Genomic DNA, 27,509 nt, shown 5'->3' on the forward strand with positions numbered 1-27,509 from the left:
CACACAGCCCAGGCTCCAGGGCACGCAGGCTTCAGTAGTCCTGACACACGGGCTCGGCTACCCCAAGGCATATAGGATCTTCCCGGACCTGGCATCGAACTGGTGTCCCCTGCCTTGCAAGGCGGATTCTTAACCACTGGACTACCAGGGAAGTCCCTGTGTGTGTTGTTCTGAGGGTGAACTCCGGGGGAGGGAAGAAGAGGGATTTGGGGTGTGGAGGGAGGCTCTGGAATGAAGGGCCAGAGGATGTGTGCTCATGAAAACAGCTCTGGTCACCCAGGCAACCTCTGTGTCTCCCTCTCTTAATGATCCTAGGTCTTCCCCACCCTCCAAGACCGGATCCTAGCTCCCTCCCGCTGAAATCATGGTCCCGGCTGGCTGGCTGGCGGCAGCATCCCTGCAGTGTACCCCTCCCTTGCGGGAACCAGGAGGCATATTGCCATTGTTAGCGTCTCTCTTGAGAGAGTCGTGGTCCATCCCCCACGGACACCTCTCCTGCCGTCTCTATCTGCGTCCATCTAGACCATGCAGGAAGTGAAAGTGGGCAGCAGGGCGTCCACAATAAACAGCTCAGGCCCCGGCTCTGCGACCCAAGAGTGTCTGCAGGAAGGAATGTGGTTCCGGGCCTTTTCCTTCCAAGTACATCCTCAGATCAGACTTGGGGCCGCAAAGGAACCTGGATCATTTCCACCTCCGGACGTGTGAAGGCCGAGGACCACAAGCAAGACGTAGTAAAGCATCTTCTCCTGCTCATAAGAAGCTGTCGGGTTGAAGTTGGGAGCAGCACTTGGGCTCTGTTTGTTGGCAGTTTTCGCAGGTTGCAGAGTTCTTAGCACCTCTTGTTTTCAGTGATGGGCTCAAGCACTGATTTCTCAGGCTGTTGGAAAAGCCCCACTAACTATCTGGTTACCCCAGACTTGCAAGCTCAGCTGGGCTTTTCAGGGCACCAACGGATCCTTGTCCAGTCCCAGCTTGCCCCATCAGACCTCCTGGCATTTACCTGCTGGGTCCCGCCTGTCTGCAGTGATGGAATGACAGTACCCAGCTGCAGAAATACTCTGGGGCCAGCTCCTATAAAAACATCCCCCTTCTCCAGTAGAGCTGAATGGGTTCACGATTACATGAATGAGTATGGTGACCACAGTCTCAGACCCACAGGAGAAGGACAGTGTGAGGTCCTGGAACGAGGCTTCCTGGGGCCAAGAGCATGGACTAGTCACTCACCTTCTCTGAGTCTCAGCTGCCCCATCTGCTGAATAAAATAGTAACAGCGCCCACCGTTGAGGCTGTTGTGAGGAGTCCATGAGGTAACGCCAATAACTGACTCTGCGCCTGATGCTGCTAAAGGTTAGCGTCGTCAGTATCCAGGCCACGAGTCTGGGTATCTTTATACTGCACGCTCTGCTCATATTTAGGACCTAATTTTCCTTAGATCTGACCTAGTCTTTTTTTCACACAATGGACTTGGCTGATCCAGCCACACTGCTGAGTAACTTGGGATCAGAGACAATGTGTGGGAGATGGAACAAAGGTTAAGACACTACAGGTGGGACGCATCTGGGAGAGACACGTTTTCCATTTGAGCAAACAGGAGACTGTGTGGAGAGAGACCACTCACGTGCCAAAAGGAGCCTGGGCTGAATTACACCTCTTGACTTAATTACCAATTAAAACATTAACCCTGGCAGCACGGGCAACAGCTTGCAACCCCGTCGCTATGAAACTTCATGCCAGAAAGTGACTGCAGGGCCCCACTTTAAAAATAAGAGTCTGCCTGGGTGGCCGTGCTCGCCGGGAAAATCATTGCCGTGTGTTTCCAAAAGTCACCTCTCCTGCCCTTTTATTTACAGTCCCTAGGAGATCTGACAGATCATTAAAGTCCAATAGGAGGGGAAAAGGAAGAAGATAATTGTTCTCCCACCCAGCCTCACCCCTGGGGGACCCAACAGGGATTGGGGCAGAAGCTGGAGCTCAAAGCACTGCAAAATATGCAGCGTCATAACGCAGCCTGTCCCTAGGCACGAGCCTTCTGCGGTGAGAAAACTGGCGCTGAGTGAACTTCTGCATCCCCAGAGAGATGCGTGCACTGCACTTGGCGGCTTGCATGCCGTTTCCACACTCCTCTGTACCTCAAACATCTGTGCACGCAACTGGGTGCCAGCAGAGAGGCTCAGAGGGGTGACGTGAGGCTCTCAAGGTAAGCGGAGGGCTTCAGCCCGGCTGAACGTGGGGCTGGAGGAAATCTTCTGTGCTTCTCGCCAGACCAGGGGCCTGCCCTCCCCTCTCTTCCAGAGCAAACCCAGGCATTCGAGACACTGTGGCCCGACATCCGGTTTAGAACATGACACCCCAGGAAGACAGCGTAGTGTGGTGACGAACAGAGGGCTGTGGCCTCAGTTTTTGTTCCTGGTGAAAGTGTTACCTGCTCAGTCGTGTCCGACTCTCTGCGACCCCATGGACTGTAGACTGCCAGGCTCCTCTGTCCATGGGACTTCTCCAGGCAAGAGTACTGGAGTGGGTTGCCATTTCCTTCTCCAGGGGATCTTCCTGACCCAGGGATCAAAGCCGGGTCTCCTGCACCACAGGCAGATTCTTTACCTTCTGAGCCACCAGGGAAGCCCCTTGGAGGAAGGCAATTCCAGACAGACCTAGACATTTGGAACGCATAAAAGGAAGAGGAGAATTTGAGGAAAAGAGTATGTGAAAAATGGTTGGAATCCCAGGAGGGTATTCTGGTCAATCCAGATTAAGTTTTCTGTGCTTCTCCAGACGTGGATGTGTGCAGGGGCTGGGGGCATGGGGGAGACTCGTTGGTTTGCTCCTGGTCACTCAAACGGCTTGGAAGGCAACTGAAATCAGGCTGGTTACCACAGTAGTGAGGACTTCAGATAAGGGTGACGGTACAAACCCATCTAATGAAAAAGCAAGGAGCTGACTCATTAGAAAAGACCCTGATGCTGGGAAAGACTGAGGGCAGGAGGAGAAGGCGACAACAGAAGATGAGATGGCTGGATGGCATCCCGACTCAATGGACATCAGTTTGAGCAAGCTCTGGAGATGGTGAAGGACAGGGCAGCCTGGCGTGCTGCAGTTCATGGGGTCACAGAGTCAGACACGGCTTATGGACTGAACAACAGCAATGAACGTGGAGATGCTGGCAAGGCCGCTGACAGGCCTCACACAGAGAAACCTAAACTCTCCAGGTCTTCTGGGGTGTCCATAAACTAAATGTTCTTTCTTTCTAGAAGCGGAAGATCAGAACGCTGCCCAGCCTCACCAGCAGTGGCCCGCTGGCAAGGAAACGAAGGGTTCTTCTCTTTACAAGTAAATAGCAAATAAATAACTCACGGTCTTTGAGTTATTCTTTGACACTAGGGTCCATCCCTTGTGCAAGCATACATGCTTAGTCGCTCACTTGTGGCCGATTCTTTGTGAGTCCGTGGACTGTGGCCCCCAGGCTCCTCGGTCCTTCAGATTCTCCATGCAAATGCCCTTTGGCGTGTCATTTAACCTCTTGGGCCTCATTTTTCTCCTCCGTAACATGGGATAAATAGCTCCCACCTCTGGGATCCTTGCAAGGACTAAACAAGACAATCCATGAAAAGAGGGGAGTTGCCGGAGTCGTTACCATCCGAATCAGGTTCTCACTGCTGCTGTAACACATCACCACAGACAGTGGTTCAAAACCACACAGATTGATTCTCTTAAAGCTCTGGAGGCGGGAAGTCTGAAATGAGCCTTACACGGCTGAAATCTAGGTGTCAGCAATGTTGCACTGGAGGCTCCAGAGGAGGCCTCAGTTTCTTGTCTCTTCTGGCTTCAAGAGGCTGCCTGCATTCTTTGGCATGGGTCCCATCCTCCCTTTTCAAGCGCATAGTGCAGTGACTTCAGATCTCTCTCACTGATTCTGACCTTCCGGCCTCCCTCTCACATAAAACGCCCTTGCAATTGTTGTAGCTGTTCAGTCACTCAGTTGTGTCTGGCTCTTTGTGACCCCACGGGCTGCAGCACGCCAGGCTGCCCTGTCCTTCATCATCTCCCGCAGCCTGCTCAAACTCATGTCCACTGAGTCAGTGACGCCACCCAACCATCTCGTCCCCTGTCACCCCTTCTCCTCCTGCCCTCAATCTTGTCCAGCATCAGGGTCTTCATAAATCAGCTCTAAGCATCACGTGGCCAAAGTACTGGAGCTTCAACCTCAGCATCAGTCCTTCCAATGAATATTCAGGGTTGATTTCCTTTAGGATTAACTGATTTGATCTCATGCATTACATTGGACTTACTTAGATAATCTCATCTCAAAATCTTTAATTTAATCACACGTGCAAATTCCCTTTTGCCATATAAGGTAACATAATGACAGGTTCTGGGGATTAGAAGATGGACATCTGGGGGCTGTCATTAGTCTGAATAGCACAGTCATTCATATTTTTATCGACTAGCTCATTTACTTCATCTAATTTTCACTGAGCCCCACGTAGTAAGTACTATTTTATTCCCATTTGGAATCTGAAGCACAGAGAACGTAACTTTCTTAAGGTCACACAGCTAATAAGTGGTACAGGAGTGCTATCAGCTGAGTGCTATTGACTTCTGGAGTTCATGTTCTTACCAGCTGAAGCGTGTGTGTGTTAGTCACTCAGCAGTGTCCGACTCTCTGTGACCCCACAGACTGCAGCTTGTCAAGTTCCTCTGTCCCTGGAATTCTCCAGACAAGAATATTGGAGTGGGTTGCCATTTCCTTCCCCAGCTGAAATATGTAAAGTGACACAGAGTAAGCAGTGTATCAACATTCAGTTCAGTTCAGTTCAGTCGCTCAGTCGTGTCCGACTCTTTGTGACCCCATGAACCACAGCACGCCAGGCCTCCCTGTCCATCACCAACTCCCGGAGTTCACTCAAACTCTTTAGCTCATGTGACTCTTGTAAGATTTTAAATAAATTAACCTGTGAGATGCACCAAGCAGTGCCTGGCGAACGGCAGGTCTTCAAAGGGTGTTTAGATCTTTCCAGGCCTACTATGGGAGTTAATGTGGTGGCTCAGGGGTTAAAGCGTCTGCCTCCAATGAGGGAGACCCAGGTTCGATCCCTGGGTCGGGAAGATCCCCTGGAAAAGGAAAGGGTAACCCACTCCAGTATTCTTGCCTGGAGAATCCCATGGACGGAGAAGCCTGGTGGGCTACAGTCCACGGGGTCGCAAAGGGTAGGACACACTTCACTTCTTCAGGCCTACTACAGTTTCTTCCTTTTCACTAGGAAGATAATCATGTCAGTTCACTCCGCCCTTCCCAAGATGGCGCCTTCGCCACACCCAATCCGCCCCACTTATGATGGCGTGCATTGCCCAACAGGGCGTATGGAGACCTTCTCAAGATGGCACCAGCCACGAGCCCTGTTACCTTCTGCCTTTTTCAAGATGGCCCTAGCAATTAGCTTCACTTCGGGCAACGGCTGACCGTCTCAAAATGGTGAAGGACACAGTGCCGCCACACCCTGACCTTCTCAAGATGGCGCCAGAGCTATAAATGGCGGCGCTCCGCTGCGGCGACTTCCGGTTCCGGCGGAAGGCGGTGTGAGAGGCCGGCCTGGCGCCTGGAGGCTTGCGGCTCGGGACGCTCCGGGGCGGATATGGACCGGAGGAAGAAGCCCCTGGACGTGACGGCGTCCTCGGTGAGTACGGGGTAGACGATGCCGCGCGCCCCGCGTCTCCCCGCCTCCGCAGGGTAGGAATCTCGACCGCGCTCGTTTCTTCACTCGGGGGCCCAGACGCGGCCTCTCCTCCGCGGGGACCCGGGCCTGGCTTTTCTCTGGAAAAAAGGCGGAGCGCGCGTCCTTCCTTCCGGGAGCGGCCCCCTTTCTCACTGTCAGAACCCTGGATGTGGCGTCTGCCGGGCGCCCAGGCTGTGCCCTCAGACGCCGTCCTGAGCCTGGTGGCCTTTCCGGGTAGGACTGTCCCTGCCGCCCCTCCGCGACGGCGGGCCGGCCTCCTCGGCAGCCTCGTCTCCGCGACCGGCGGAGGGGGACTCCGGCCTCTGCGAGCGGTGAAGGCACGCTCCTCTGGAGCTCAGGCTCCAGCACTGTGCCCCCGCCCCGCCCAGGACATTCGTGTGACTCGTCCCCCGGGGTCTGAGAGGCCCAGCGTCCCCCGGCAGGAGGACGGCTGCTGCTGCTAAGTCACTTCAGTCGTGTCCGACTCTGTGTGACCCCATAGACGGAAGCCCACCAGGCTCCCCGTTCCCTGGGATTCTTCAGGCAAGAACACTGGAGTGGGTTGCCATTTCCTTGTCCAAGGAGGACGGCTAAACAGTTGTTAATACATCCATAGGATGCGCTGCCCGGGAGCTGTAAGGTCTAACGGGATGTAAGCACTTTTGTTAAGTTAGTTACCTCTTGAGAGCCCCTTGGACTGCATGGAGAGCCAACCAGTCCATCCTAAAGGACATCAGTCCAGAGTGTTCATTGGAAGGACTGATGCTGAAGCTGCAACTCCAATCCTTTGGCCCCCTGATGCGAAGAACCGACCCATTGGAAGAGACCCTGATGCTGGGAAAGATTGAAGGCAGGAGGAAAAGGGGACGACAGAGGATGAGAGGGTTGGATGGCATCACCGACTGAGTGGACATGAGTTTGAGCGAGCTCCGGGAGTTGGTGATGGACAGGGAGGCCTGGCGCGCTGCAGGCCGTGGGGTCTCAGACAGCGGGATGCGACTGAGCTGAACGGAGGAGGAAAACCAGTTCTCAGTACTTGTTTGTGCCAGCATTTTATATGCACAGTCTCCCTGAGCTGTACTGAGCGTTAGGAAGCGGGCGCTAGTAATATCCCCACTTTATAGGTAACCCACTGAGGCTCAGAAAATGAGCTGGCTTTCTCCAGCTCACATACAGAGTTCTTAGTGGTAGAACTGGGCTCACTCAGTCTGGTTGACTCCACGGCAGTTGTCTTTTCCAGTATATCAGAGCGAATTGCCTAGCCTTTGGCTTAATCTTGGATTTACTGCAGAATGTTGGGGTGCAAGGAATATGAAGGGAATATCCCAACATTTGAGCTCGTTGCCCCCGTCTCATACTGAAAATTGGTACTAGTTAATAATGTGCTGGAGAAGACTCTTGAGAGTCCCTTGGACTGCAAGGAGATCCAACCAGTCCATTCTAGAGGAGATCAATCCTGGGTGTTCATTGGAAGGACTGATGCTAAAACTGAAACTCCAATACTTTGGCCACCTCATGTGACGAGTTGACTCACTGGAAAAGACTGATGCTGGGAGGGATTGGGGGCAGGAGGAGATGGGGACGACAGAGAATGAGATGGCTGGATGGCATCACCGACTCTATGGACATGAGTTTGAGTGAACTCCGGGAGTTGGTGATGGACAGGGAGGCCTGGCGTGCTGTGATTCATGGGGTCGCAAAGAGTCGGACACGACTGAGCGACTGAACTGAACTGAACTGAATAATGTTTGAGGGCTTCCTGGATGGCGCTAGTGGTAACGAACCTGCCTGCCAACGCAGGAGACGTAAGAGATGGGAGGTTCGACCCCTGGGTGGGGAAGATCCCCTGGAAGAGGGCATGGGAACCCACTCCAGCTTTCTTGCCTGAAGAATCCCATGGACAGAAGAGCCTGGAGGGCCACAGTCCATAGGGTTGCAAAGAGTTTCACATAACTGAAGTGACTTAGCACACACACACATAATGTTTGAGGATTAGGAACCAAAGAGCTATAAAATTAGTTATTTTTTCCTGATGGGTTAACATTAGTAATAGTAATGTGAATGCCATCTGGGAACTGACACTTCTCTGAGCATCTTCCTTTTAAAATGCAAAAGTATAGCAGTCCAAGTCTTAAAAAAAAAAAAATAAAATAAAATGCAAAAGTATAGCAGGAAAATGCAACTAGAAAATTGATGTGGTTAAGAAGGCTTAGAAAAAAAGGCTTAAGTTTTAAATTTGTTTTTTAAAATTGAGAGTATTAGGTTCTGGGATAAAGCAGCCCTTGACGTTATTAAAATCTGTGCCAAACCTATTTTAAATACTTTTTTCCAAAATAGAAATCACTGAATGCAGTCATTTTGATTTCCCTTAAAAGTCAGTCTGTAATGCTGGGCTTTTTAAGTATTCAGTTTACAAATGCCCATGTGTATAAGCAGCTATACTTTGATCCTTAAAAAGGAAACTGCCATTATACCCTTTTGTGCAGAGTAGATAGTGATGATAGATCCAAGTCCCCTGTTCCTTTTGCCCTGGCTTTTCTTGTTCTTGAACTCTGTTAAGCTAAACTTGTGGTTTCCAAAACATACTGAAACAGAATTCACTCAGTCTGTTTTGTTTCTAGCTGTTGAAATCTTGACTATCCTTTAAGGCTCATTTCAAAGCCATCTCTGATCACTCTGGACAAAAGGAAATACTCCTTTATCTGAATTTTTATGCCACTTAATTTCACTCTTAAAGTCACCTATTACATCTGGTGGTGTAAGTTACATTTCTTACTAGATGTAGGTTCTTTGAGGCAGGAGTATGTCTAATTCACATTTGTATTCTGCTCTTCAGTGTTAAGTGCCAGGCACATACTAGGGCTCATATTGTTGCCAATCAAAGACGTTTTCCTGTAGAAATAATAAATGGTTGTAATATTTAAGTGAAATGAAAAAAAAATTTTTTTTTTTTTACTTTTACTGCATGAAAAAGCCAAGTACAATGCCAGTCAGAGAGAAAGTGGTTAATGATGTTAGTTGAATCCGATTCTAGAAAATGCAGATTTGATTTACTTTGCCTTATCATTCTCTCTTTGCCCAGGGGAAAGCCTTGAAGTGTTGAAAATTAAATATGTTTACCACAGAGCTGGAATGAAATATGACTTGGATTTATTTTGTACTAGACTCTACATTTAAACATTTAATTTTATATCCACTTTTGTCCATTTATAAGAGCTTGTGATCTTGTTTTCAGAATTATAAAAACTTAGAAATCCAATCACTCATTAGCGTTAATTGTTTTTTTCTTTTTTTTGCTTATTGGCTTTATTCTAGTTGGTAGACCTTAAGGCTGAACTCTTCCGAAAACAAGAAGAATTCAAACAAGAAAAACTTCTAAAAGATGCTGGAGTTTTGGGAAAACCAAAACCAACTAACAAGGTAAAAATATCTAATTATCTCCATTGACCCCAAACATAGGGGAATTAAACCATAATTAGGTTTTTTGAAAGTGTCCAAGGTATCTGCTACCTATAAATCCTTGTCTTGTATTTGAACATGTGCATAAAATATTTCAAATATTGAAATAGAAATTAGTAAGATTCAAAAACACATTAAAATGCTCTAATTCTTCAGTATGTGAATGTTTTTCCAATTTTATAAGTAATGATATCTATTATTTATATTACTAAATCTGTTATGTATTTTTCACTAAAGTCTTGAATTCAGTTGTAATGATTCAGGAGATTTAAAAAAGTAACTGCAGTTGTATAAAGAAATTTTTAAATGTAATTTAGGGTCTTTTTTTTTCCAGCTCCAGCTTTCCTATGTATAGTTTATTTGCAGGACATAAGTTGGCTGTCAGAGGTCCAATTATTTTCATTGATTCACAAGATCTAATTATTTTTTTCCCCCTTCTGATGTACAAGTAGAGATTTTTTGCAATCAGTTGGTGATTCTGTGTTTTTTAAATTATTCTCCAGAAACCAAGTGTGTGGAGCAAACAGAATGCAGGAGTTTCTAACCGCGCTGAAAAGGATGCTGAACAGAAGATTGAGGAACAGAAGACTTTGGACAAAGCGAGGTAAAGTTTCGCTCTACTAAGTGGAGCTACCTTTGTGGCTCCCTGAGCAGAGAAGTTAAAGTTCACCTTTATTTAATTTACAGTTTTAATTTTGATCGTCTTTCTCACCGGATACTCTATTACCTGAAAATAATATAATTTGCAGACATATTTATAATCTTATAAGAAGACAAGACATATTCTCAGTTTAAAAGATGAAACAGTCCCCCTGTGAGCCCTGCTAGGCACTGAGATCCTCCACAGTGTTTAAGTAGTGTCGACGTGGTGTGGCTCAGGGCTACTAGGCGGTGTGCTGTTGGTAATTAGAGATTGAATTTTTCTCCCAGCTTTTAATATGAAAAGCTTCAAACCAGCGGAACATTTGAAACAAGACTACAGTGAACATTCTAATACTTTTCACCTAAATTCACCACTTAACATCTTTTAAAATTTGCTTCCTCCCCCCCCATCTTTTGTGTGTAGAGAAACTTTGTTAAACATCACTGTACTTTTTATTTCATCGTGTGTCTTCTATACTTTATCAGTGGCATGTTTCTGGGATATTATGCAGGAATAAGGACATTTTCCCGCTTAACCACAATACTGCTGTCATATCCGAGAAATTTGCCACTGATAAAGTAGTCTCATATGGTCCATATTCATATTTCACCAGTTATCCTAGTACAGACATGTCCTTTATTGTTTTTTAAAACGTTTAATTAAAGAGTACGCATTGCGTGTAGTTGTAGTGTCTCTTTAGTCTCTTTTAATAGAAAACAGTTCCTTTGCGTGTTTGAAAGTTTACATTTTTATTTAGTTATGGCTGCCCCGAGTCTTTGTTGCAGCGCGCAGGCTTTCTCTGGTTTCAGCGAGTACAGGCTACTCTCTGGTTGTGGTGAGGGATTCTCATTGTGGTGACTTTCTCTCGTGGAGCACGGGCTCTAGGGCACAGGAAGCTTCAGCACTTACCATGGACTCAGTAATTGTGGCACACGGGCTTCATTGCCCTGTGGCATGTGGGATCCTAGTTCACAGGTCAGGGACGGAACCTGTGCTCCCTACATTGGCAGGCGGATTCTCAACCACTGGGCCACCAGGGAAGTCCTTCCCTTGCCTTTTTGTTGTCTGTTACACCATTGACATCGTTTGAAAAGTCCAGGCCAATTGTTTCTGCGGTGTCCCACAGTCTGATTAGAGTCAGACTAATTACCAACAGTTGTTACACTATCTAGGTGATGATATGTCCTCTTGTTGAGTCACATCAGGAGGTTCGTGATGTCAGCTTAAGTCATTATTGATGATGGTAAGTTTGATCACTCAGTTAAGGTAGATCTGCTGTAGTTTTCCACCGATAAGATGCTCTTCCTCATTTGAAATTAATAATAATCTAAGGAGAGAAACTGAGGCTGTGTGAATATTCTGTTTACCAGTGTGTTTTCATGTGATGATTATGTCATTGCTGAGTCAGTTATTACACTGATGATTCCAAAATTAGAATTTTTCTAAATCTGTCATTCCGTGTGTATAATTTTTTCATTCTGTTTACTAGCTGGCATTCTTCTGTAAAGAAGAGCTCTTGCCTTGTTTGCACTGGCACCCTGGATTCAGAATCCCAAGTTTTAATCTCTGGCTTGACTGCCATGTGTGTGTTTAGATCCACTGCATAATAAAATGTTGGTTGCTCAGACTACTTGGCTCTTCTGGCTCTGAGAGTAAAAGGCAGAATATTAGCCCATTTGGGGATTATTTTCTTAGCGTTTGACCTATCCCCAACAGGCTGGAGACTTTACTTAAAGACATGTTTACTGTTGAGACATTTTTCTCAATGTTGGGTGTTATGCTTAGAATTTTCGTTCTGTTGAAAGATGCTGTAACTTGTATGCTCTATCTGTGTGTTTTATTAAGGTGTAATTGAAAGACAACATTGTATTAGTTTCAGACACACAACAGAGTGACTCGGTATCTGTATCCATTGTGAGGTGCTCAGCACAGTAGATCTAATAATCAACTAACATCTGTCACCACACAGTTCGATCCCTGTGTCGGGAAGATCCCCTGGAGAAGGGAATGGCAACCCACTCCAGTATTCTTGCCTGGACGATCCCATGAACCGAGGAGCCTGGCAGGCTCCAGCCCATGGGATCTCAACGAGTCGGACACGACTGAACGACTAGCACTTAACTAGGAATGTTTGAGATCTACTCATAACAGACTTCAGGTATGCAATACAGTATTAACTGTAGTCATTATGCTGGACATTGCACCCTCATTGCTAACATATTTTATAACTGGAAGTTTGTACATTTTGACCCATTTCATCCATTTCCTTCCCATCCTCCTGCTGCTTCTGGCAACTGCTCACCGTATCTACAAACTTATTTCCTTTTTTTTTTTTTTTGCCATACTGTATGGCATGCAGGATCTTAGTTCTCTGGACAGCCACTTATACAAGAGTGAACCCATGCCCCTGCAGTAGACACGCAGAGTCTTAACCACTGGATCACCAGAAAAGTTCCCATATGGTAGTTCTGTTTATTTTGTGAGGAACCCCATACTCTTTTTTCCTTAGTGGCTGCCCCAGTTTACATTCCCCCCTACACTGCATGAAGATTTCCTTTTCTCCACATCCTCACCAGCCGAACCTTGTTATTTCTTATCTTTTTTTATCAGCTGTTGCGTCAGGTGTGAGGTGACATCTCACTGTGGTTTTGGTCTCCACTCCCCTCATGCGTAGTGATGCTGAGCACCTTTTCATGTACCTGTTGCCCATCTGTGTCTCTGACAAGATGTTTCTTCAGGTCCTTTTTTAAAGTTGCACTGTTTGGTGTTCTTGCTGTTGCGATGTAAGTTCTTTATTTTGGATATTCAGCCTGTGGCAGACATACGATTTGCAAATATTTTCTCCATTCAGTAATCCATTCATCACCTTTCCATTTTGGTGATGGTTTCCTTTGCTCTGCAGGAGCTTTTTAGTTTGATATAGTCCGTCTTGTTTAGTTTTGCTTTTGTTGCCTTTCCTTTTGTTGTCAGATCCGGAAAAATCATTGCCACACTGATGTCAGGGACGTGTTGCCTGTGTTTTCTTCTAGGAGTTTTATGGTTCCATTGTGAATATTTAATTCAGGTGTGTAATACAGTTTTTTAGGTTCATTGTTTTGCATGTGGCTGTCCAGTTTTCCCAACACCATTTATTCACGAGACAGCTCTTTTCCCATTGCGCATTCTTACTCTTCTGCTGTAAATTAATTGACCGTATGTGTGTGGGTTTATCTCTGGGCTCTCTTTCCATTCCATTGATCTGTATGTCTGGTTTTATGCCAGTCCCATACTATTTTGATTACTATGGCTTTGTATTGGATTGACCAAAATGTTCATTTGAGTTTCTCCATTACATCTTATGCCCTATTAGCTAATATCATACTCACCGTTAGAAATGAAATTTTCTACTATGATAAAGTACGCTCCTTCACAAGCAAACACTCAGATGACTTCTTTGGTGCTCTTTATCATCATAAGTATTTCTGGAATAAAAGAATTGTCAGCTCTTAGCCACTAAAGAATAAATGTCACTGGAATTAACATGAGCAGAGAGCCTGCTGAATTGAAATGCCAGGGTTGATGTTTGTTTTCTATTAGCTATCGGTCATGAATGATTTATCTGTGTTCTGTATAAAACAGACATTATCATATTTTTAACAGACTTCTAAGAGGTTGGTCTCTACCTCCCTTAGAGAGACCTAATTAACCAGGGGGAGACCAGGGACCCTTGTGTAAAACCAGTGGTACAGAGTGACTGTGGAATTTGGCGATCAGTGACAGAGCATGTTTCTGTTTAGACCCCCTGTTTTCGGTCTTTAATTTGTTGCATTTGGCGTTTAAGTTGGAATCTTCGTTCATTCACGTACTCATTCCTCAAACACTGACTGAACGTCTGCTACGCGCCAGGCGTTGTTTTTGGCCCTTTAGTACGGTCGTGAATGAAAGAGACACGGGCCAGGCTTTATGTTTAGCTGGCAGAGCAGACCTGGCTGGGTCTGCTCTAGTCATCAGGCTGGGCCCCACTGGCAGGTTACAGCAGTAAGGCCGGGGAGGGCATTTTTACCAGGAGTGGCAGTGATAAGACCATTTTTTATTTGTCTTTTTTTTCTCCTAGGGAGAAGTTGGAAGAAAAAGCCAAATTATATGAAAAAATGACTGAAGGAGACTTTATAGGTAAATATAATTATTTATGTAATTCATACAACTCTGGTATTTTCTTATATTTGTTAAAATAATTATGACAATAGGGAGAAACTTAAATAGATTTGACTTTCTGTATCAGCATCTTCCTAACCCAGGAATCAAACTGGGGTCTCTTGCATTGTCAGCAGATTCTTTACCAGCTGAGCTCCCGGGGAAGGCTTGCGTGTCAGCACAGAGATAAGAAAATCAGCAATGGTTTTTTATTTGCCTCGTGGGTGCTGGGCTTGTTAGGTGCTATAGAGGGACAAGTCAGTACAGTATTAGCCAGATTCTCTGCCTCTGCCCTCAACGGAGGTATCATCAGTGGAGGAAAATGGCGCAGAAGAAAACAAACTTAGGAAACAAGGTCTAAATAGGCCATGATTACAAACAGTTATGGCTGTGTTTAAGGAAAGACAGCCTGAGAGGAATTATGGTTATATCAGAGTACTGGAGTTATCATTCCTTTTCTCCTGTTTTTTTCCTCTGTGTTTAATTTTATTCTTTGAAGTGCTTATATTTGCTTTTGTAATTAATTTTTTAAAAAGTAAAACATTTTTTGCTGTGCTGTACAGCATGCTGGATCTTAGTTCCCTGACCAGGGATCGAACCCGTACCCTCTGCAGTGGAAGCTCAGAACCTTAACCACTCTGCTGCCTGGGAAGCTGGATATAGTTGCTTTTAAGATAATAATTAAAAGATCCTCCCTCCTCATACCTGCCCCACAAAAAGGAAACCCAACCTAGAGTTCAACGACAATGAAAGAGATTTTACAAGGCAGTGCATCTCTTACTACCTTTAAAAGGCATATGTGGAAGTCTTTAGGGAGAAGGTGGCTCTGATGGGGGTCTTAAGGTTTTGAAGAATTGGAGAAGGGCTTCTGCAGGGGGGAATGGGGAGAGCAAAAGGGAGGAGAGGCCCAGAGCTAGCTGGGCTGACTCACAGGGTTAGGGCTGAGGGCCAGGTGGAGGGAGAGGGCGCAGCAGGAGAGGAGGGAGCTGGACCCTGATCATGGCTGCACAGACGGCAGAGCCACATTCCCGTGTGCTGAGAGCCCAGCAGGGCCAGGCTGGGTGCTCACAAAGCTGAGGGCCCTGGGGGAGGCCTGCCTTCCCCCTGAAGAAGCAGCAGGTGTCAGCCAGGAGGCCTCACTGTTTTGTGGTCTTATTTAACCCAGCACTGGGAAAATGTATTTCCCAATTGAATTACGTGTTCTTGTGGCTACAAATAGAGTCTTTTTTCATTTGATTCAAACTTTACTTATATTGTTAATATAGAATCAAGTCAAAGGACTATGTGGGCATGGAGATTTGGTTCTGTCCATACAGGCAGGCCCACCTCCTGATGGGCTTATCGGACCAGCATGTTTGGGCAAGTTTTGGAGCCTCAGTTATTTTCCACTGTACAGTGAGGGAAGCATCAACCCCTGGTAATAAGGGAACCTACCATCTGTTCCTTAGAGCTTAAATCGAGCAGAGTGAAACTTGATGCATGCATTGTTCGTGAATGCGTCCTCTGCTGCTGCTAAGTCACTTCAGTCATGTCCGACTCTGTGTGACCCCATAGACGGAAGCCCACCAGGCTCCCCCGTCCCTGGGATTCTCCAGGCAAGAGCACTGGAGTGGGTTGCCATTTCTTTCTCCAATGTGTGAAAGTGAAAAGTGAAAGTGAAGTTGCTCAGTCATGTCCGACTCTTAGCAACCCCACGGACTGCAGCCTACCAGGCTTCTCCATCCATGGGATTTTCTAGGCAAGAGCACTGGAGTGGCTTGCCATTGCCTTCTCCGGAATGCATCCGCTATCCTGTGTTAAATTAGAATCATGGGTTACCATTTAACTTTCAGTGCAGGTTTCAGCTCAAGTAGACAAGGCCTGCAGACAGATGACACGTCAGACATCTCTGTATGCCCTGAAGACCCTGGCCCCATGTCTCACCTGAAGGTGGTGGTCATGGGTTGAAAGGAATTCAGATGACTTCCTTTACCTGTGTTAGGACGCTTCGAGCACATGGCATCCCGCAGCAGGATACCCAGGGTGATGGGATACGACCCACGTGATTAGAGACGGGGCATCACTGAGTCACAAGGGCTTACTGAGCAATGCTGTTCTGCCTCTGTGTTATCTGATTGGCTAGATGAGTCTCTTGAAGTCAAACACTTTTATCTTCTAGTCTTGTTATTGATGAGGCAGCAGAAAATCACAGGCTTTTAAAGATTGTTTTTATGTGGTATGTGTGTCTTGTGGCCTCTCTACAGCTTCTCTATCAGGTCCCCAGGAGGCTCTGTGCCTTTTGAGCTTTTAGGGGGCAGGTGGAGACCTCGACTGGTGAACTGTCGGGGGGTGTAGCCATCCAGTGGTGACTGTGACTGCTTCATGTCAGTTCCATGCATCTGAAAATCGACTTTTGTGTCCTAGATGAAGAGGTGGAGGATATGTACCTTGTGGATTTCACACAGAAGATGATAGACAAACACAAAGAAATGGAAGCAGTTGGTGCCAATAGAGATTACAGAAGGACTGAAGAAAGACATGATGATGAAGAAGCTCTTTCTGAAAAAGATATTCCTCCTCCCCAGGATCCCAGTGAAGAATGGTTGGTGATATTGTGCCATTTGGTTATGTTAATATTGTCAGGCTTGGGTTTACTTTTTGAGAGCCATGTTATTTTGCTGTTATCAAGCCATTTCTCTCTAGTCTTTCTTTAGAGACTCCACTCTAAGTAGGATTGCATTTGTAGATGTAGACGTAGTAGCTGCTACTTGAAATAATTACAAATAGACTGTGTTCCTGCCATATGCCAGGCAGTGTGCCAGGCGTGGAGGCATTGTCTCCCCTGTTTCATTGATGTGAAAGAGTTATTTAAGCAGAATGTTCCTTTCTACCCACCCTGCTGCCTTACCCAGGTCCTTATTCAAGCATCATCATGTAGATAGCATGAGCCCTGTTTCCAGTGAAAATGGGCTGGCAGAACTGATCCGGTGAGCCTTACCCTGGCTGTGGCATTTTCTGCCAGTATGGTTTAGGGTGTCATGGACCTGTGTCTGGATAGCATGGGCTCTGCCTTTCACCGGTGGTACGGTTGTGATCAGGTTCCTACCCTCTCTTGGCTTCAGTTTCCTTGTCTGCAGACCAGGGATAGTGATGCCTAGTAGGTGAATGATGGGGAAACCAAACTAGTCTTTTCTTTGCAAAGAAACTGCACAGAAAATGCCATGGTGATTTTTCTGTACCTAAGACGTCATTTAGAAACTTGTTCAGAAGGGCTTCTGATTGCATGCAGGTGCACTGATGCTGTGTTCCTGGGAGTAACCCTGCCTGACCCTTCCTGCTGGTGTGGAGCCCACCCCTCCCCACCGAAGGCTCAGATGTCCACGTCATGGGAGTGTTTGTTAGGAACTGCTTAGGGTTGTCAGCAGGACCTGTTGATCTTTTGTCAGCCATTCCCCGCACGGGAAGGAGTCTTTTATGAGTGAAGAGAGCAGTCCCCACTGCTCAGGAACGCAGAGAACTTGCATCTTCATGCTGCAGAAGGGTCTTCTTACCAGCGTTCTCAAACACTTACATCTGAGGTGGGCTCAGTGGCCTTGAGCTTGCTATGGCAGTCACAGAGGAGCGAGTATGATGCCATCCCTTTGGTCATACTTTTTTTCAGCATTTCTAGTCTAAATGGTCTCTCTCCCTCATATGAACTCTGATAGCACTTAAACATACTTCCTGCTCCTTTGGGTCTTGTTGTTAGTCGCTAAGTTGTGTCTGACTCTTTGCAACCCCGTGAGCCTGCCAGACTCCTCTATCCATGGAATTTTCCAAGCAAGAATACTGGAGTGGGTTGTCATTTTCTCCTCCAGGGATCTTTCCGACCCAAAACTTGAACCGACATCTGCATCTCCCTGCACTGGCAGCTGGATTCTTTACCGCTGAGTGACCTGAGAAGCCCATATTGACACATAACTGGCCTCATTACCAGAAAAAGATTGAGGCAGACTTTTGGTACTTTTTATATGGAAACAGTGTCAGACTTTATTTTTTTGGGCTCCAAAATCACTGCAGATGCTGATTGCAGCCATGAAATTAAAAGACGCTTGCTCTTTGGAAGGAAAGTTATGACCAACCTTGATAGTATATTAAAAAGAAGAGACATTACTTTGCCAACCAAGGTCCGTCTAGTCAAGGCAATGGTTTTTCCCGTGGTCATGTATGGATGTGAGAGTTGGACTGTGAAGAAAGCTGATGGCCGAAGAATCGATGCTTTTGAACTGTGGTGTTGGAGAAGACTCTTGAGAGTCCCTTATACTGCAAGGAGATCCAACCAGTCCATTCTAAAGGAGATCAATCCTGGGTGTTCATTGGAGGGACTGATGCTAAAGCTGAAACTGCAATACTTTGGCCACCTCATGCGACGAGTTGACTCACTGGAAAAGACTCTGATGCTGGGGAAGGTTAGGGGCGGGAGGAGAAGGGGACAACGGAGAATGAGATGGCTGGATGGCATCACCGACTCTGTGGACATGAGTTTGAGTGTACTCCGGGAGTTGGTGATGGACAGGGAGGCCTGGCGTGCTGTGATTCATGGGGTCGCGGAGAGTCGGACACGACTGAGCGACTGAACTGAACTGATATCCTACCTGCTCTTGTTAGGAGCGTTTCAGGGGTCTGTGCCCTAACTTCCCCTAGCGTCCTGTGAAGAGGGCATGACTGAGCCGTCCTGTGTTCCCTGCCTGCCTCAGGTGATTGTTTCCCTGAGAGCTTGTGCACTGATTTTTGTTGCTGGCTGCTGTCCTGCCACTTCTGTTTCAGTGAGATCTGTATGTTTTGGAGCCCTTCTCCAGAGACAGAATAGCTTATGATTGCTTTTCATAGCAGAAATCTTGTCTCCTTCGAAAGGTTTAATGTCTTCCCCCCCTTATTAATGCCTGTATGATTACAACCAATCTGTTACTGATTTGAAGACCATGAAGGGCAATTGAAGGTGTCACGTGCCCTGTAGGATGAAGGAAGATGCACTGCAAGCAGTTCTGACACTTTTTTTTGTTTCTAACTTAGGTTCCAGAATTGTAACTGCTTGTAAAATCCTTTTGCAGTTAAGTTCCAGGTGGTGGAAAATCTTTCCGCAAAAATACTGTAAATAATTACTCAGACCATCTGGTGGTTTTGGTTCTCCATTCATTGAAGGAAAAGAAAAAAAGGGAGAAACTGCTTTTTGCTGTTGGAGGTTTTATTTCTGTGGTCACCAGCTTTAGAACTGCAGTTTTGGATTCCCAAGCTCACCTTTTAAATCACAGGCTGACAGTTGGACTTGGCATGTCCAACTGGAAAGAAAAGACTCGCAAAACCATAAGCCACATGCGTGGGAATCTGACCTTGGGTTGGTCCAGCAGCAGTGCTGACCCTTCTGTGCTTTCAGCCTCCTGTCAAAGGATCTGGGGGAGTCCCTGCGTGTAATTTAAAACGTTAAAAATCTTTGCATCGTAATGCAAATGAAATATTATCCATGAAAACCTGCCCTTATTTCCTGTTGTTGGGTTGGAGCGCTTCACTGGCCTTGCTGGCTGCCCGGTTTCCCCGCCTGGACACGGGCCGAGATGAGGGAAGAAGACCGAGGGTGACAGACAGCAGGCTGGCCCCTGGCGAGGCACTTTTGCCGCACACAGCGTGTGTTGCCTTGGCTTCCTCCTCGCAAAACAGAGTCTCTCAGAATACGTCTATTCGGTTCAACTCAGTCGTGTCCGACTCTTTGCAACCCCGTGGACAGCAGCACGCCAGGCCTCCCTGTCCATCACCAACTCCCGGAGTTTACTCAGACTCATGTCCATCGAGTCATTGATACCATCCAACCATCTCATCCTCTGTTGTCTCCTTCTCCTCCTGACTTCAGTCTGCCCAGCATCAGGGTCTTTTCCAGTGAGTCAGTTCTTCGCATCAGGTGGCAAAGTACTGTAGTTTCAGCTTCAGCATCAGTCCTTCCAGTGAATATTCGGGACTGATCTCCTTTAGGATGGACCAGTTCGATCTCCTTGCAAACCAAGGGACTCTCAAGAGTCTTCTCCAGCACCACAGTTCAAAAGCATCAATTCTTCAGCGCTCAGCTTTCTTCACAGTCCAACTCGCACATCCATACATGACCACGGGAAAAACCATAGCCTTGACTAGACAGACCTTTGTCAGCAAAGTAATGTCTCTGCTTTTTAATATGCTGTCTAGGCTGGTAGTAGCTTTTCTTCCAAGGAGCAAGTGTCTTTTAATTTCATGGCTGCATTCACCATTTGCAGTCATTTTGGAGCCCAAGAAAATAAAGTCTGTCACTGTTTCCCTATCGTTACCCCATCTATTTACCATGAAGTAATGGGACCAGGTGCCATGATCTTAGTTTTCTGAATGCTGAGTTTTAAGCCAACTTTTTCACCCTCCTCTTTCACTTTCATCAAGAGGCTCTTTAGTTCTTTGCTTTCTTCTGTATTTCTATTAAGAAATTTTTAATCCATTGGGAAGAATTGTATCAATTGGAAGAAACAAAGGAAACAGCATCAAACTTTGGAAGACTGTGAGGAGGTGAACAAATAGAGTCTGGTACAGAGCATAGTTATTATGATGCTGAGAAGATTTTGGGAAACATGTTTGGTTCAGTCACTCAGTTGTGTCTATAGTTTCTAAAACTAAGATTTAATCAAGGGTGCAATGAACCTATTGTGTGCCAACTTTTAAGTTTGAAGAGCATGTTTGTACCAATGGTGGTGGTCTCTGCGGTTGAGGATTTTTCTTGGTGATGTGTGTTAGTTGCTCAGTCATGTCCAACTCTTTGTGAGCCTATGGACTGTAGCCGCCAGGCTCCTCTGTCCATGGTATTCTCCAGGCAAGAATACTGGAGTGGGTTGCCATGCCCTCTTCCAGGGGATCTTCCCAACCCGTGGATTGAACGTGGGTCTCCCACATTGCAGGCGGATTATTTACAATTTGTGTTACCCAGGAAGCCCTTGGTGATGGGTTTGTGATGGAGCCTATATTAACTTTTCATTGTGCACCAACTCCTTATCTTAGGGAACTGTTTATTATGTACAGTTTTTCATGTCTTTTCACTTTTATTTCAGGGTGGATTATGTGGATTCTTTAGGGCGATCCCGGCGCTGTATGAGAAAGGATTTGCCAGATCTGCTGGAAATGGATAAAAATCTTCAGGGGAGGCTGTAAGTGTGTGACACACAATGCTTTGCCCAGGTCTGACATGTAGACACAGGGATTGTTTTGTGAGTGAGGCTGTTTTTAGTTAATTTTCTTTGGGGCTCTGTTGTAAGAATATTTTTTTAATGTGTAAGAATGTTTGCAGAAGCACTTTTTTGTGGTTAGCTAGCACATACACACATAGTCCACATTCAGAGACCGACCTGAATGATTGATCATCCATACTGAAAAGGAATGAGTTGGAGCCTGTCTGTTTACTTGGGAGCATGTCTGTCTACAGAGTCACAGAGAGTGAGCCCAGAGTAAATGAACAAACCACTGCATAGAAAGTGCATTTAAGAATAGAGATTTGGTTATCCCACAGCAGATAAAGTCATGGACCCAGACAAGGTGGGGGCAGGGAGGGAGGTAGCTTAACTCTTTCTTTATACCTTTCTGCATTTTGACATAAGAACTTATGGCTAGATTTTTCTCTGTGGTGCCTAAAGAGGTGATTTGCTAAAACATCACAGAGAATAAAATTTACCAAGGGCAGCTAGTGTGTGAAAAGTGTTGGGAGAAGCTCTGCCTTGTCCATGTCCAGGTTCTGGTAGGCCTGGGCTTGGCACAGGGAAGGGAGTGGGGAAGCCCTGAGCCACCACCTGGGACACTAGGCCCTGCATGGGAGGCCCCCACTGAAGGCCCATAGTTCCTCTCCCTGCCTGGCCTACCCCTTCCATTCAGCCCAAGACCAGGCTGGGAAGGAAAGGGATATGAGTGCTGAGGCAAGATTTTAACATGGTAATGTAACAAGCTGCCTGCTTGGATTAAAGAAAGGAGGAAATAGTTTTTTGCAGTTTCCCGGGGTACTATGAGTCAGAAATCTCCGTAAGGAACTGTCCTCTTCACAACTAGAGTTACTCATCCGTGACCCCAAATGCCTGAAGAAGCATTGCTATGCTACAGCTCTTACCTAAGATGATTTTTGCTCTATTCTCCTAGTTTTGTTAGTCCTGCAAATGAGAAAACCTTACTGTCTGAAGATATGAGAAAAGAACTCCAGCGCCAGCAATGGGAGGAAGAAGAAAGGGAGGCCCTGAGAAGGCCAATGGGGCCCGTACATTACGAAGACATCCGTGAGAATGGTACAGTCATCTGACCGCTTTTTAAGTTATTTTTTTGTCTTGAACATTTAAATGGTAGGTGGGAAAGGAAGTATTCACAAAGCAGCAGCTCTTCTGTATAAATAAATAATTCTACTTTTGGAGTTGAAAATAACTGTTCACTTTTTTAGCCTTACAAAGGGTCTGTTAATCCAAGTGCGTGCCCCAAGAATAGTGGAGACAGCCTGTGACTAAAAAAATAAATGAATACTTGCTGTATTTATCACTTGGCAAACAAAATGAAAGAAACTTCTAACATTTTTTACCTGCTTCTTAAAGCGTGGAAGATATCCCTGTGTTCCTTTCTGCTTTGGTAGAAATTTGTCCTGAATCTAATTCACTGAGCAGAGAAATCTAATCTTTGTGGTAATTTTTACTTATTTCAGAGTCCTGGCTAGAAATTTGACGTAAATCTAATTCACTGAGAAGGGAAATCTAATCTTTGGGGTAATTTCTACCTATTTCAGAGGCCCGGCAACTTGGTGTTGGATACTTTGCTTTTGCCCGAGATAAAGAGTTGAGAAACAAGCAGATGAAAACCTTAGAAATGCTGCGTGAACAGGTACAGATTAAACTCACTTGACTTGAAGGATTTGAACAGTTGGGTTTCTCATTGAATCATACTGTAAGAAAAAGTAGTAAAATTAATTAGAAATGTACATAGCTGTTCAGAATTCAGTTCAGTAGCTCAGTCGTGTCCGACTCTCTGCGACCCCATGAATCACAGCATGCCAGGCCTCCCTGTCCATCACCAGCTCCCGAAGTTCACTCAAACGCATGTCCATAGAGTAGGTGATGCCATCCAGCCATCTCATTCTCTGTCATCCCCATCTCCTCCTGCCCCCAACCTTTCCCAGCATCAGAGTCTTTTCCAGTGAGTCAACTCGTCGCATGAGTTGGCCAAAGTATTGCCGTTTCAGTTACAGTTTTCATAAAGATAATTGCCATATTATTTTGGTGTTTCAGACTTTAAGATTATAGTTGTTCAAAAGTAACTTGTGTGACTTTGATTTTTTAAATTTAGTTTCCAATATGGCACTTTTGAAGTGGCCTGGGTAAGAAAATGGAAAGTTATTAGAGGGGAATTAAGGAATTGGAAACAGTGTCAGACTTTATTTTTTGGGGCTCCAAAATCACTGCGGATGCTGATTGCAGCCATGAAATTAAAAGACGCTTACTCCTTGGAAGGAAAGTTATGACCAACCTAGATAGTATATTAAAAAGCAGAGACATTACTTTGCCAACAAAGGTCCGTCTAGTCAAGGCTGTGGTTTTTCCCGTAGTCATGTATGGATGTGAGAGTTGGACTGTGAAGAAAGCTGAGCGCTGAAGAATTGATGCTTTTGAACTGTGGTGCTGGAGAAGACTTTTGAGAGTCCCTTGGACTGCAAGGAGATCCAACCAGTCCATCCTAAAGGAGATCAGTCCCGAATATTCACTGGAAGGACTGATGCTGAAGTTGAATCTCCAATACTTTGGCCACCTCATGCGACGAACTGACTCACTGGAAAAGAGTCTGATGCTGGGAAGGATTGGGGGCAGGAGGAGGAGGGGACGACAGAGAATGAGATGGCTGGATGGCATCACTGACTCGATGGGAATGAGTTTGAGGGAACTCCGGGAGTTGGTGATGGACAGGGAGGCCTGGCGTGCTGTGATTCATGGGGTCGCAAAGGGTCGGGCACGACTGAGCGACTGAACTGGACTGAACTGGACTGAAGGAATGGGCAGAATTGGTTGGTTTCCTAAACTGTTGACTCTTCCGGGATGCTCTGTGAACTGAACGTCAGAAAATGTCAGAGGGCTTGTATAAGAGGACTCACACAAGCATATTCATTTTGAACATTTCAACGGATGGCTTCTAAGAGGTGGCAGAAAAGTCAGTTTATTTTTAGAATAAAATTATTTCATCCTTTTCAACAGAAATGTTGTGAATGGGGCTAATCGTTTTCTAATTTTCTGTCCCGTTCAGACAACAGATCAGAGAACAAAACGAGAAAATATAAAGGAAAAGAGAAAAGCCATATTAGAAGCAAGACTTGCCAAACTCCGGCAGAAAAAGATGAAAAAATCAAAAGAAGATGGAGCAGAGGAAGGAAACAGAGGTACATCATGGCTGTGTTTCTGAATCTTAGAAGGAAATATTTTAGTTCCATTGACATCTCAGTAGTGGGAATGGCAGTGTAGAAATCAACCACCTAGTTTTATTTTCTGAGCAAGCAGTGCACCCCTGAGGTACATCCAGGAGCAGGAACAGTGTTTATAACTGAAGTGGTGTGGAATTACACTCCCAAGAAAATATCAGGTTGCAGACAAGGATGTTAGCAGTACAGTTTGTTGCTTCATACAATAGCATGGTTCCTTAAGTGAGACTTAGAGGTAAAATGCTTAAAAGGTATTTTAGGATAAAATTTAGTTGTACATGTACATATTTTAGGCCTATTTTTTTTGGCTGTGGCAGCGGTTTTTGTTGGTTATTATAGCTGTGTCTTAAAGAAGACATGCATACAGAAAGGTAGTAAATAATTTACAGATGTGGGTAGAGACAGCGTACCACATCCGTCTGTTAAAATGCTTGGAAGCACTTCAGTACTGTGGGCAGACACGCTCACTGTGCAAGGTAATGCTCGTCTGGGCTGAACTGCCGAACAGACTCCGTAGACTGGCTCAAACCAGGTGGACATCTGCTTCTCTAGTTTAACCCTGCAGCGGTGGGGGGTGTCCAGGGCAGGTAGTAGCTCTGCCCCAGATGGTCACCTATTCTCCCGCTTCCTCCCGTCTTACTGCTGCTGCCGTTCCCTAGAGGGTTGCTATCACCTGCATGGTCACTAGCTCCCCAGGATCTGTTCATGATTCAGCCCTGGGGAAGAAGGGGCGGGAACCAGCTACCTTTCTAGGAATGTGCGTTGGGATTCCCACACAACCTTCTCACTTACATCCCAGTAGGGCAGATAGAAGCTTCTCCAGCTCTAGCATAAGCCCATGCCATTTTTAAATTCTGAACTCACTTCAGTTTAGCTTTGAAAGGAGATGGGGACACTTAAAAATTGGAAGATGATCCATTTAGTTTTGTATAAATGCTGTCTTCCTGTGACATGTTAAACTCTGTATATTGTTTCTCTGTTTTTGCTCTACTCCTGAACATGTCATTTCCACAAGATGTGAAGTGCCACCAGTGTTTTTTTAAAACACTGTTTTCTTTTAAAATATGGCCAGAATTGAATAGCCTGCAGACTGTCACCAGGCTCCAGCTCTCTCGTCACCCTTGCTTTGCCTGCGACTCTTTCTTTGAGTAGTTGAAGGGTTTCTGGTCCTTCGATTGTTGATCGGGGAGGTGGGGTGGCATAGTGTCAAGCAGAGACTTTGAAATCCATCCAATCTGGGTTTGAACCCTGGCTCTTCACTGTTTACCTTTGTAGCATTTCTGATGTTGATTTTCCTTACCTGTAAAATGGGGATAGAATGGAGTACCAGTCCTGACTTTGTTTGGGTTGTTAAAGAGCTCAGTGAACTACTGTGTGCAAAGTGCTTAGCCCACAACCTGGCATGTAATAGATGCTTAGTGAGTGCCAGTTACTGCTTGTACTCTCAGGGTAAGTACGTGCTGTTCAACTTGTTACAGTGGTCGTAAGCTTTATTGTAACGAAGTCTTATTTCCTTAAAAATTAGATGGAGATGTTATTGGGCCTTTGCCCCCAGAACCAGAGGTCACGCCAGCTCCTCGTACAACCGCCCAGAGTAGTAAAGTAGAAGTCATCGTTCAGGAGAGGAAAGATACCAGACCCGGGGTGCCACACGTCCGCGAGTGGGACAGAGGAAAAGGTGAGGGGTCGGCTCTCCTGAGCAGACTGTGATTCTGGTTCAGGAGGGGAAGGATACCAGACCCAGGGTGCCACATGTCCTCGAGTGGGACAGAGGAAAGGTGAGGGGTCGGTTCTCCTGAGCAGACTGTGATTCTGGTAAGTCTTAGTGTCCTGGGAAGCTTAAAGGATTCCCTGGGTCCTCGAGCTTGTTTCTTCTCAATAACCAGGAGCACTGGAAAGTGTTAAAAAGACCAGGGTCTGCAAGGCATCATGCCTAAAGGATGAGGTATTTTAAAGATGCACATGAGGGCAGGTTTCAGAAATTCCTGCCGCCCTCTTGTGGTTTTACAGCTTTGGGATACTGTTTGTCCAGAACTGCATTTTTAAACTCTTAGGAAAGTTTGGTACTTTAATGTATTCTGTGTTTTTAACAGTCCCTTTTACGCTCGCTTGAAAACAATCTGCGTCCAGGTGTATTAACTTGAATTCACATATGGTTCCACTGGGTTATGCAGAATTTTCTTTAAGTTTTTTTCTGTAAAGACACCATGGTACCTGCAGTAGCCTCTGTTTGGGAAAAGACTCTGGTTTATGCCATTTTGAAAACAATCATTTCAATGGTACATTAGCTTAAATTGTTGAAGCCTGTGAGATCCACGACTCAAGTAAAAGACACAGATGGTGCGTGGCTTTGGTTTGTGCCGCTGTTAGAGGCAGATAGCTCTGGACAGTGCCTTTGTGTCTTGTAAAACTCAAGAGAGGACAAAACTTGTGTTTTTCTGTGAAGTACCTGTAACGTGTCAAGCAAATCATTTAAACGCTTAGTTATTTCTGTTTTAGTGCTTTTTTGGCATTGTCTCTAGAACCTGCCAACCTTCTTTCTCCACAGAACCTTCCTTGAGCTTTTCTCTGTGTGGAACTTTTCACCCTTTTTTTCTTAGCCTGGTTCCTTCCATGTACTTTTGTAGGCATTGCATGTACCTTATAGTTCTCCAGAGAATTTAAGGTGGCTTTTAAGAAATACATATGATAATTAAAAAGTTAAAACATTCAAATGATTCAATAATCAGTTCTAATAACACTTTATTTTTACTAGACTTTTCCTTTGGGTACTGGTCGAAGAGGCAGTCAGATCTCCGGGCTGAGAGAGACCCTGAGTTTGCGCCACCATCGTATTACTTTGTGGACCAAAAGAGGACTGAGCTTCTGAGCAGCCAGGCATGGAGCCGACCTACCCCTGCACAGAGGGACCTGGGGCAGCACTCTGGCCAGAGCCATGACCCCTGCGCGTCACAGACATCATCTGCTCCTGCCCCCAGCAGCCCACCACAAGCCCCGACGGTCACTTTTGAAACTCTGGATGATATGATATCATATTACAAACAAGTAACATGAAGTAAAAACACTGTAACTTGGC

General features: G+C 45.8%; 1 protein-coding gene across 1 annotated transcript; it reads left to right on the forward strand.

Annotated features, from left to right (window-relative positions):
- The first annotated feature begins 5,563 nt into the window (after positions 1-5,563).
- On the forward strand, positions 5,564-27,509 carry CCDC174 (coiled-coil domain containing 174). The gene is made up of 11 exons (XM_055413494.2): positions 5,564-5,669; positions 9,024-9,128; positions 9,671-9,771; positions 13,904-13,962; positions 16,387-16,564; positions 21,057-21,152; positions 22,129-22,271; positions 22,757-22,851; positions 24,262-24,394; positions 25,959-26,111; positions 27,189-27,509. Exons 1-11 carry the CDS (start codon positions 5,628-5,630, stop codon positions 27,485-27,487), a joined length of 1,404 nt encoding a protein of 467 aa, XP_055269469.2. The 5' UTR covers positions 5,564-5,627; the 3' UTR covers positions 27,488-27,509.

Source organism: Moschus berezovskii, chromosome 24 (genome assembly GCF_049115385.1).
Source record: "Moschus berezovskii isolate FMDL1 chromosome 24, NW_MosBer_1.0, whole genome shotgun sequence".
Lineage (NCBI taxonomy): Eukaryota > Metazoa > Chordata > Mammalia > Artiodactyla > Moschidae > Moschus > Moschus berezovskii.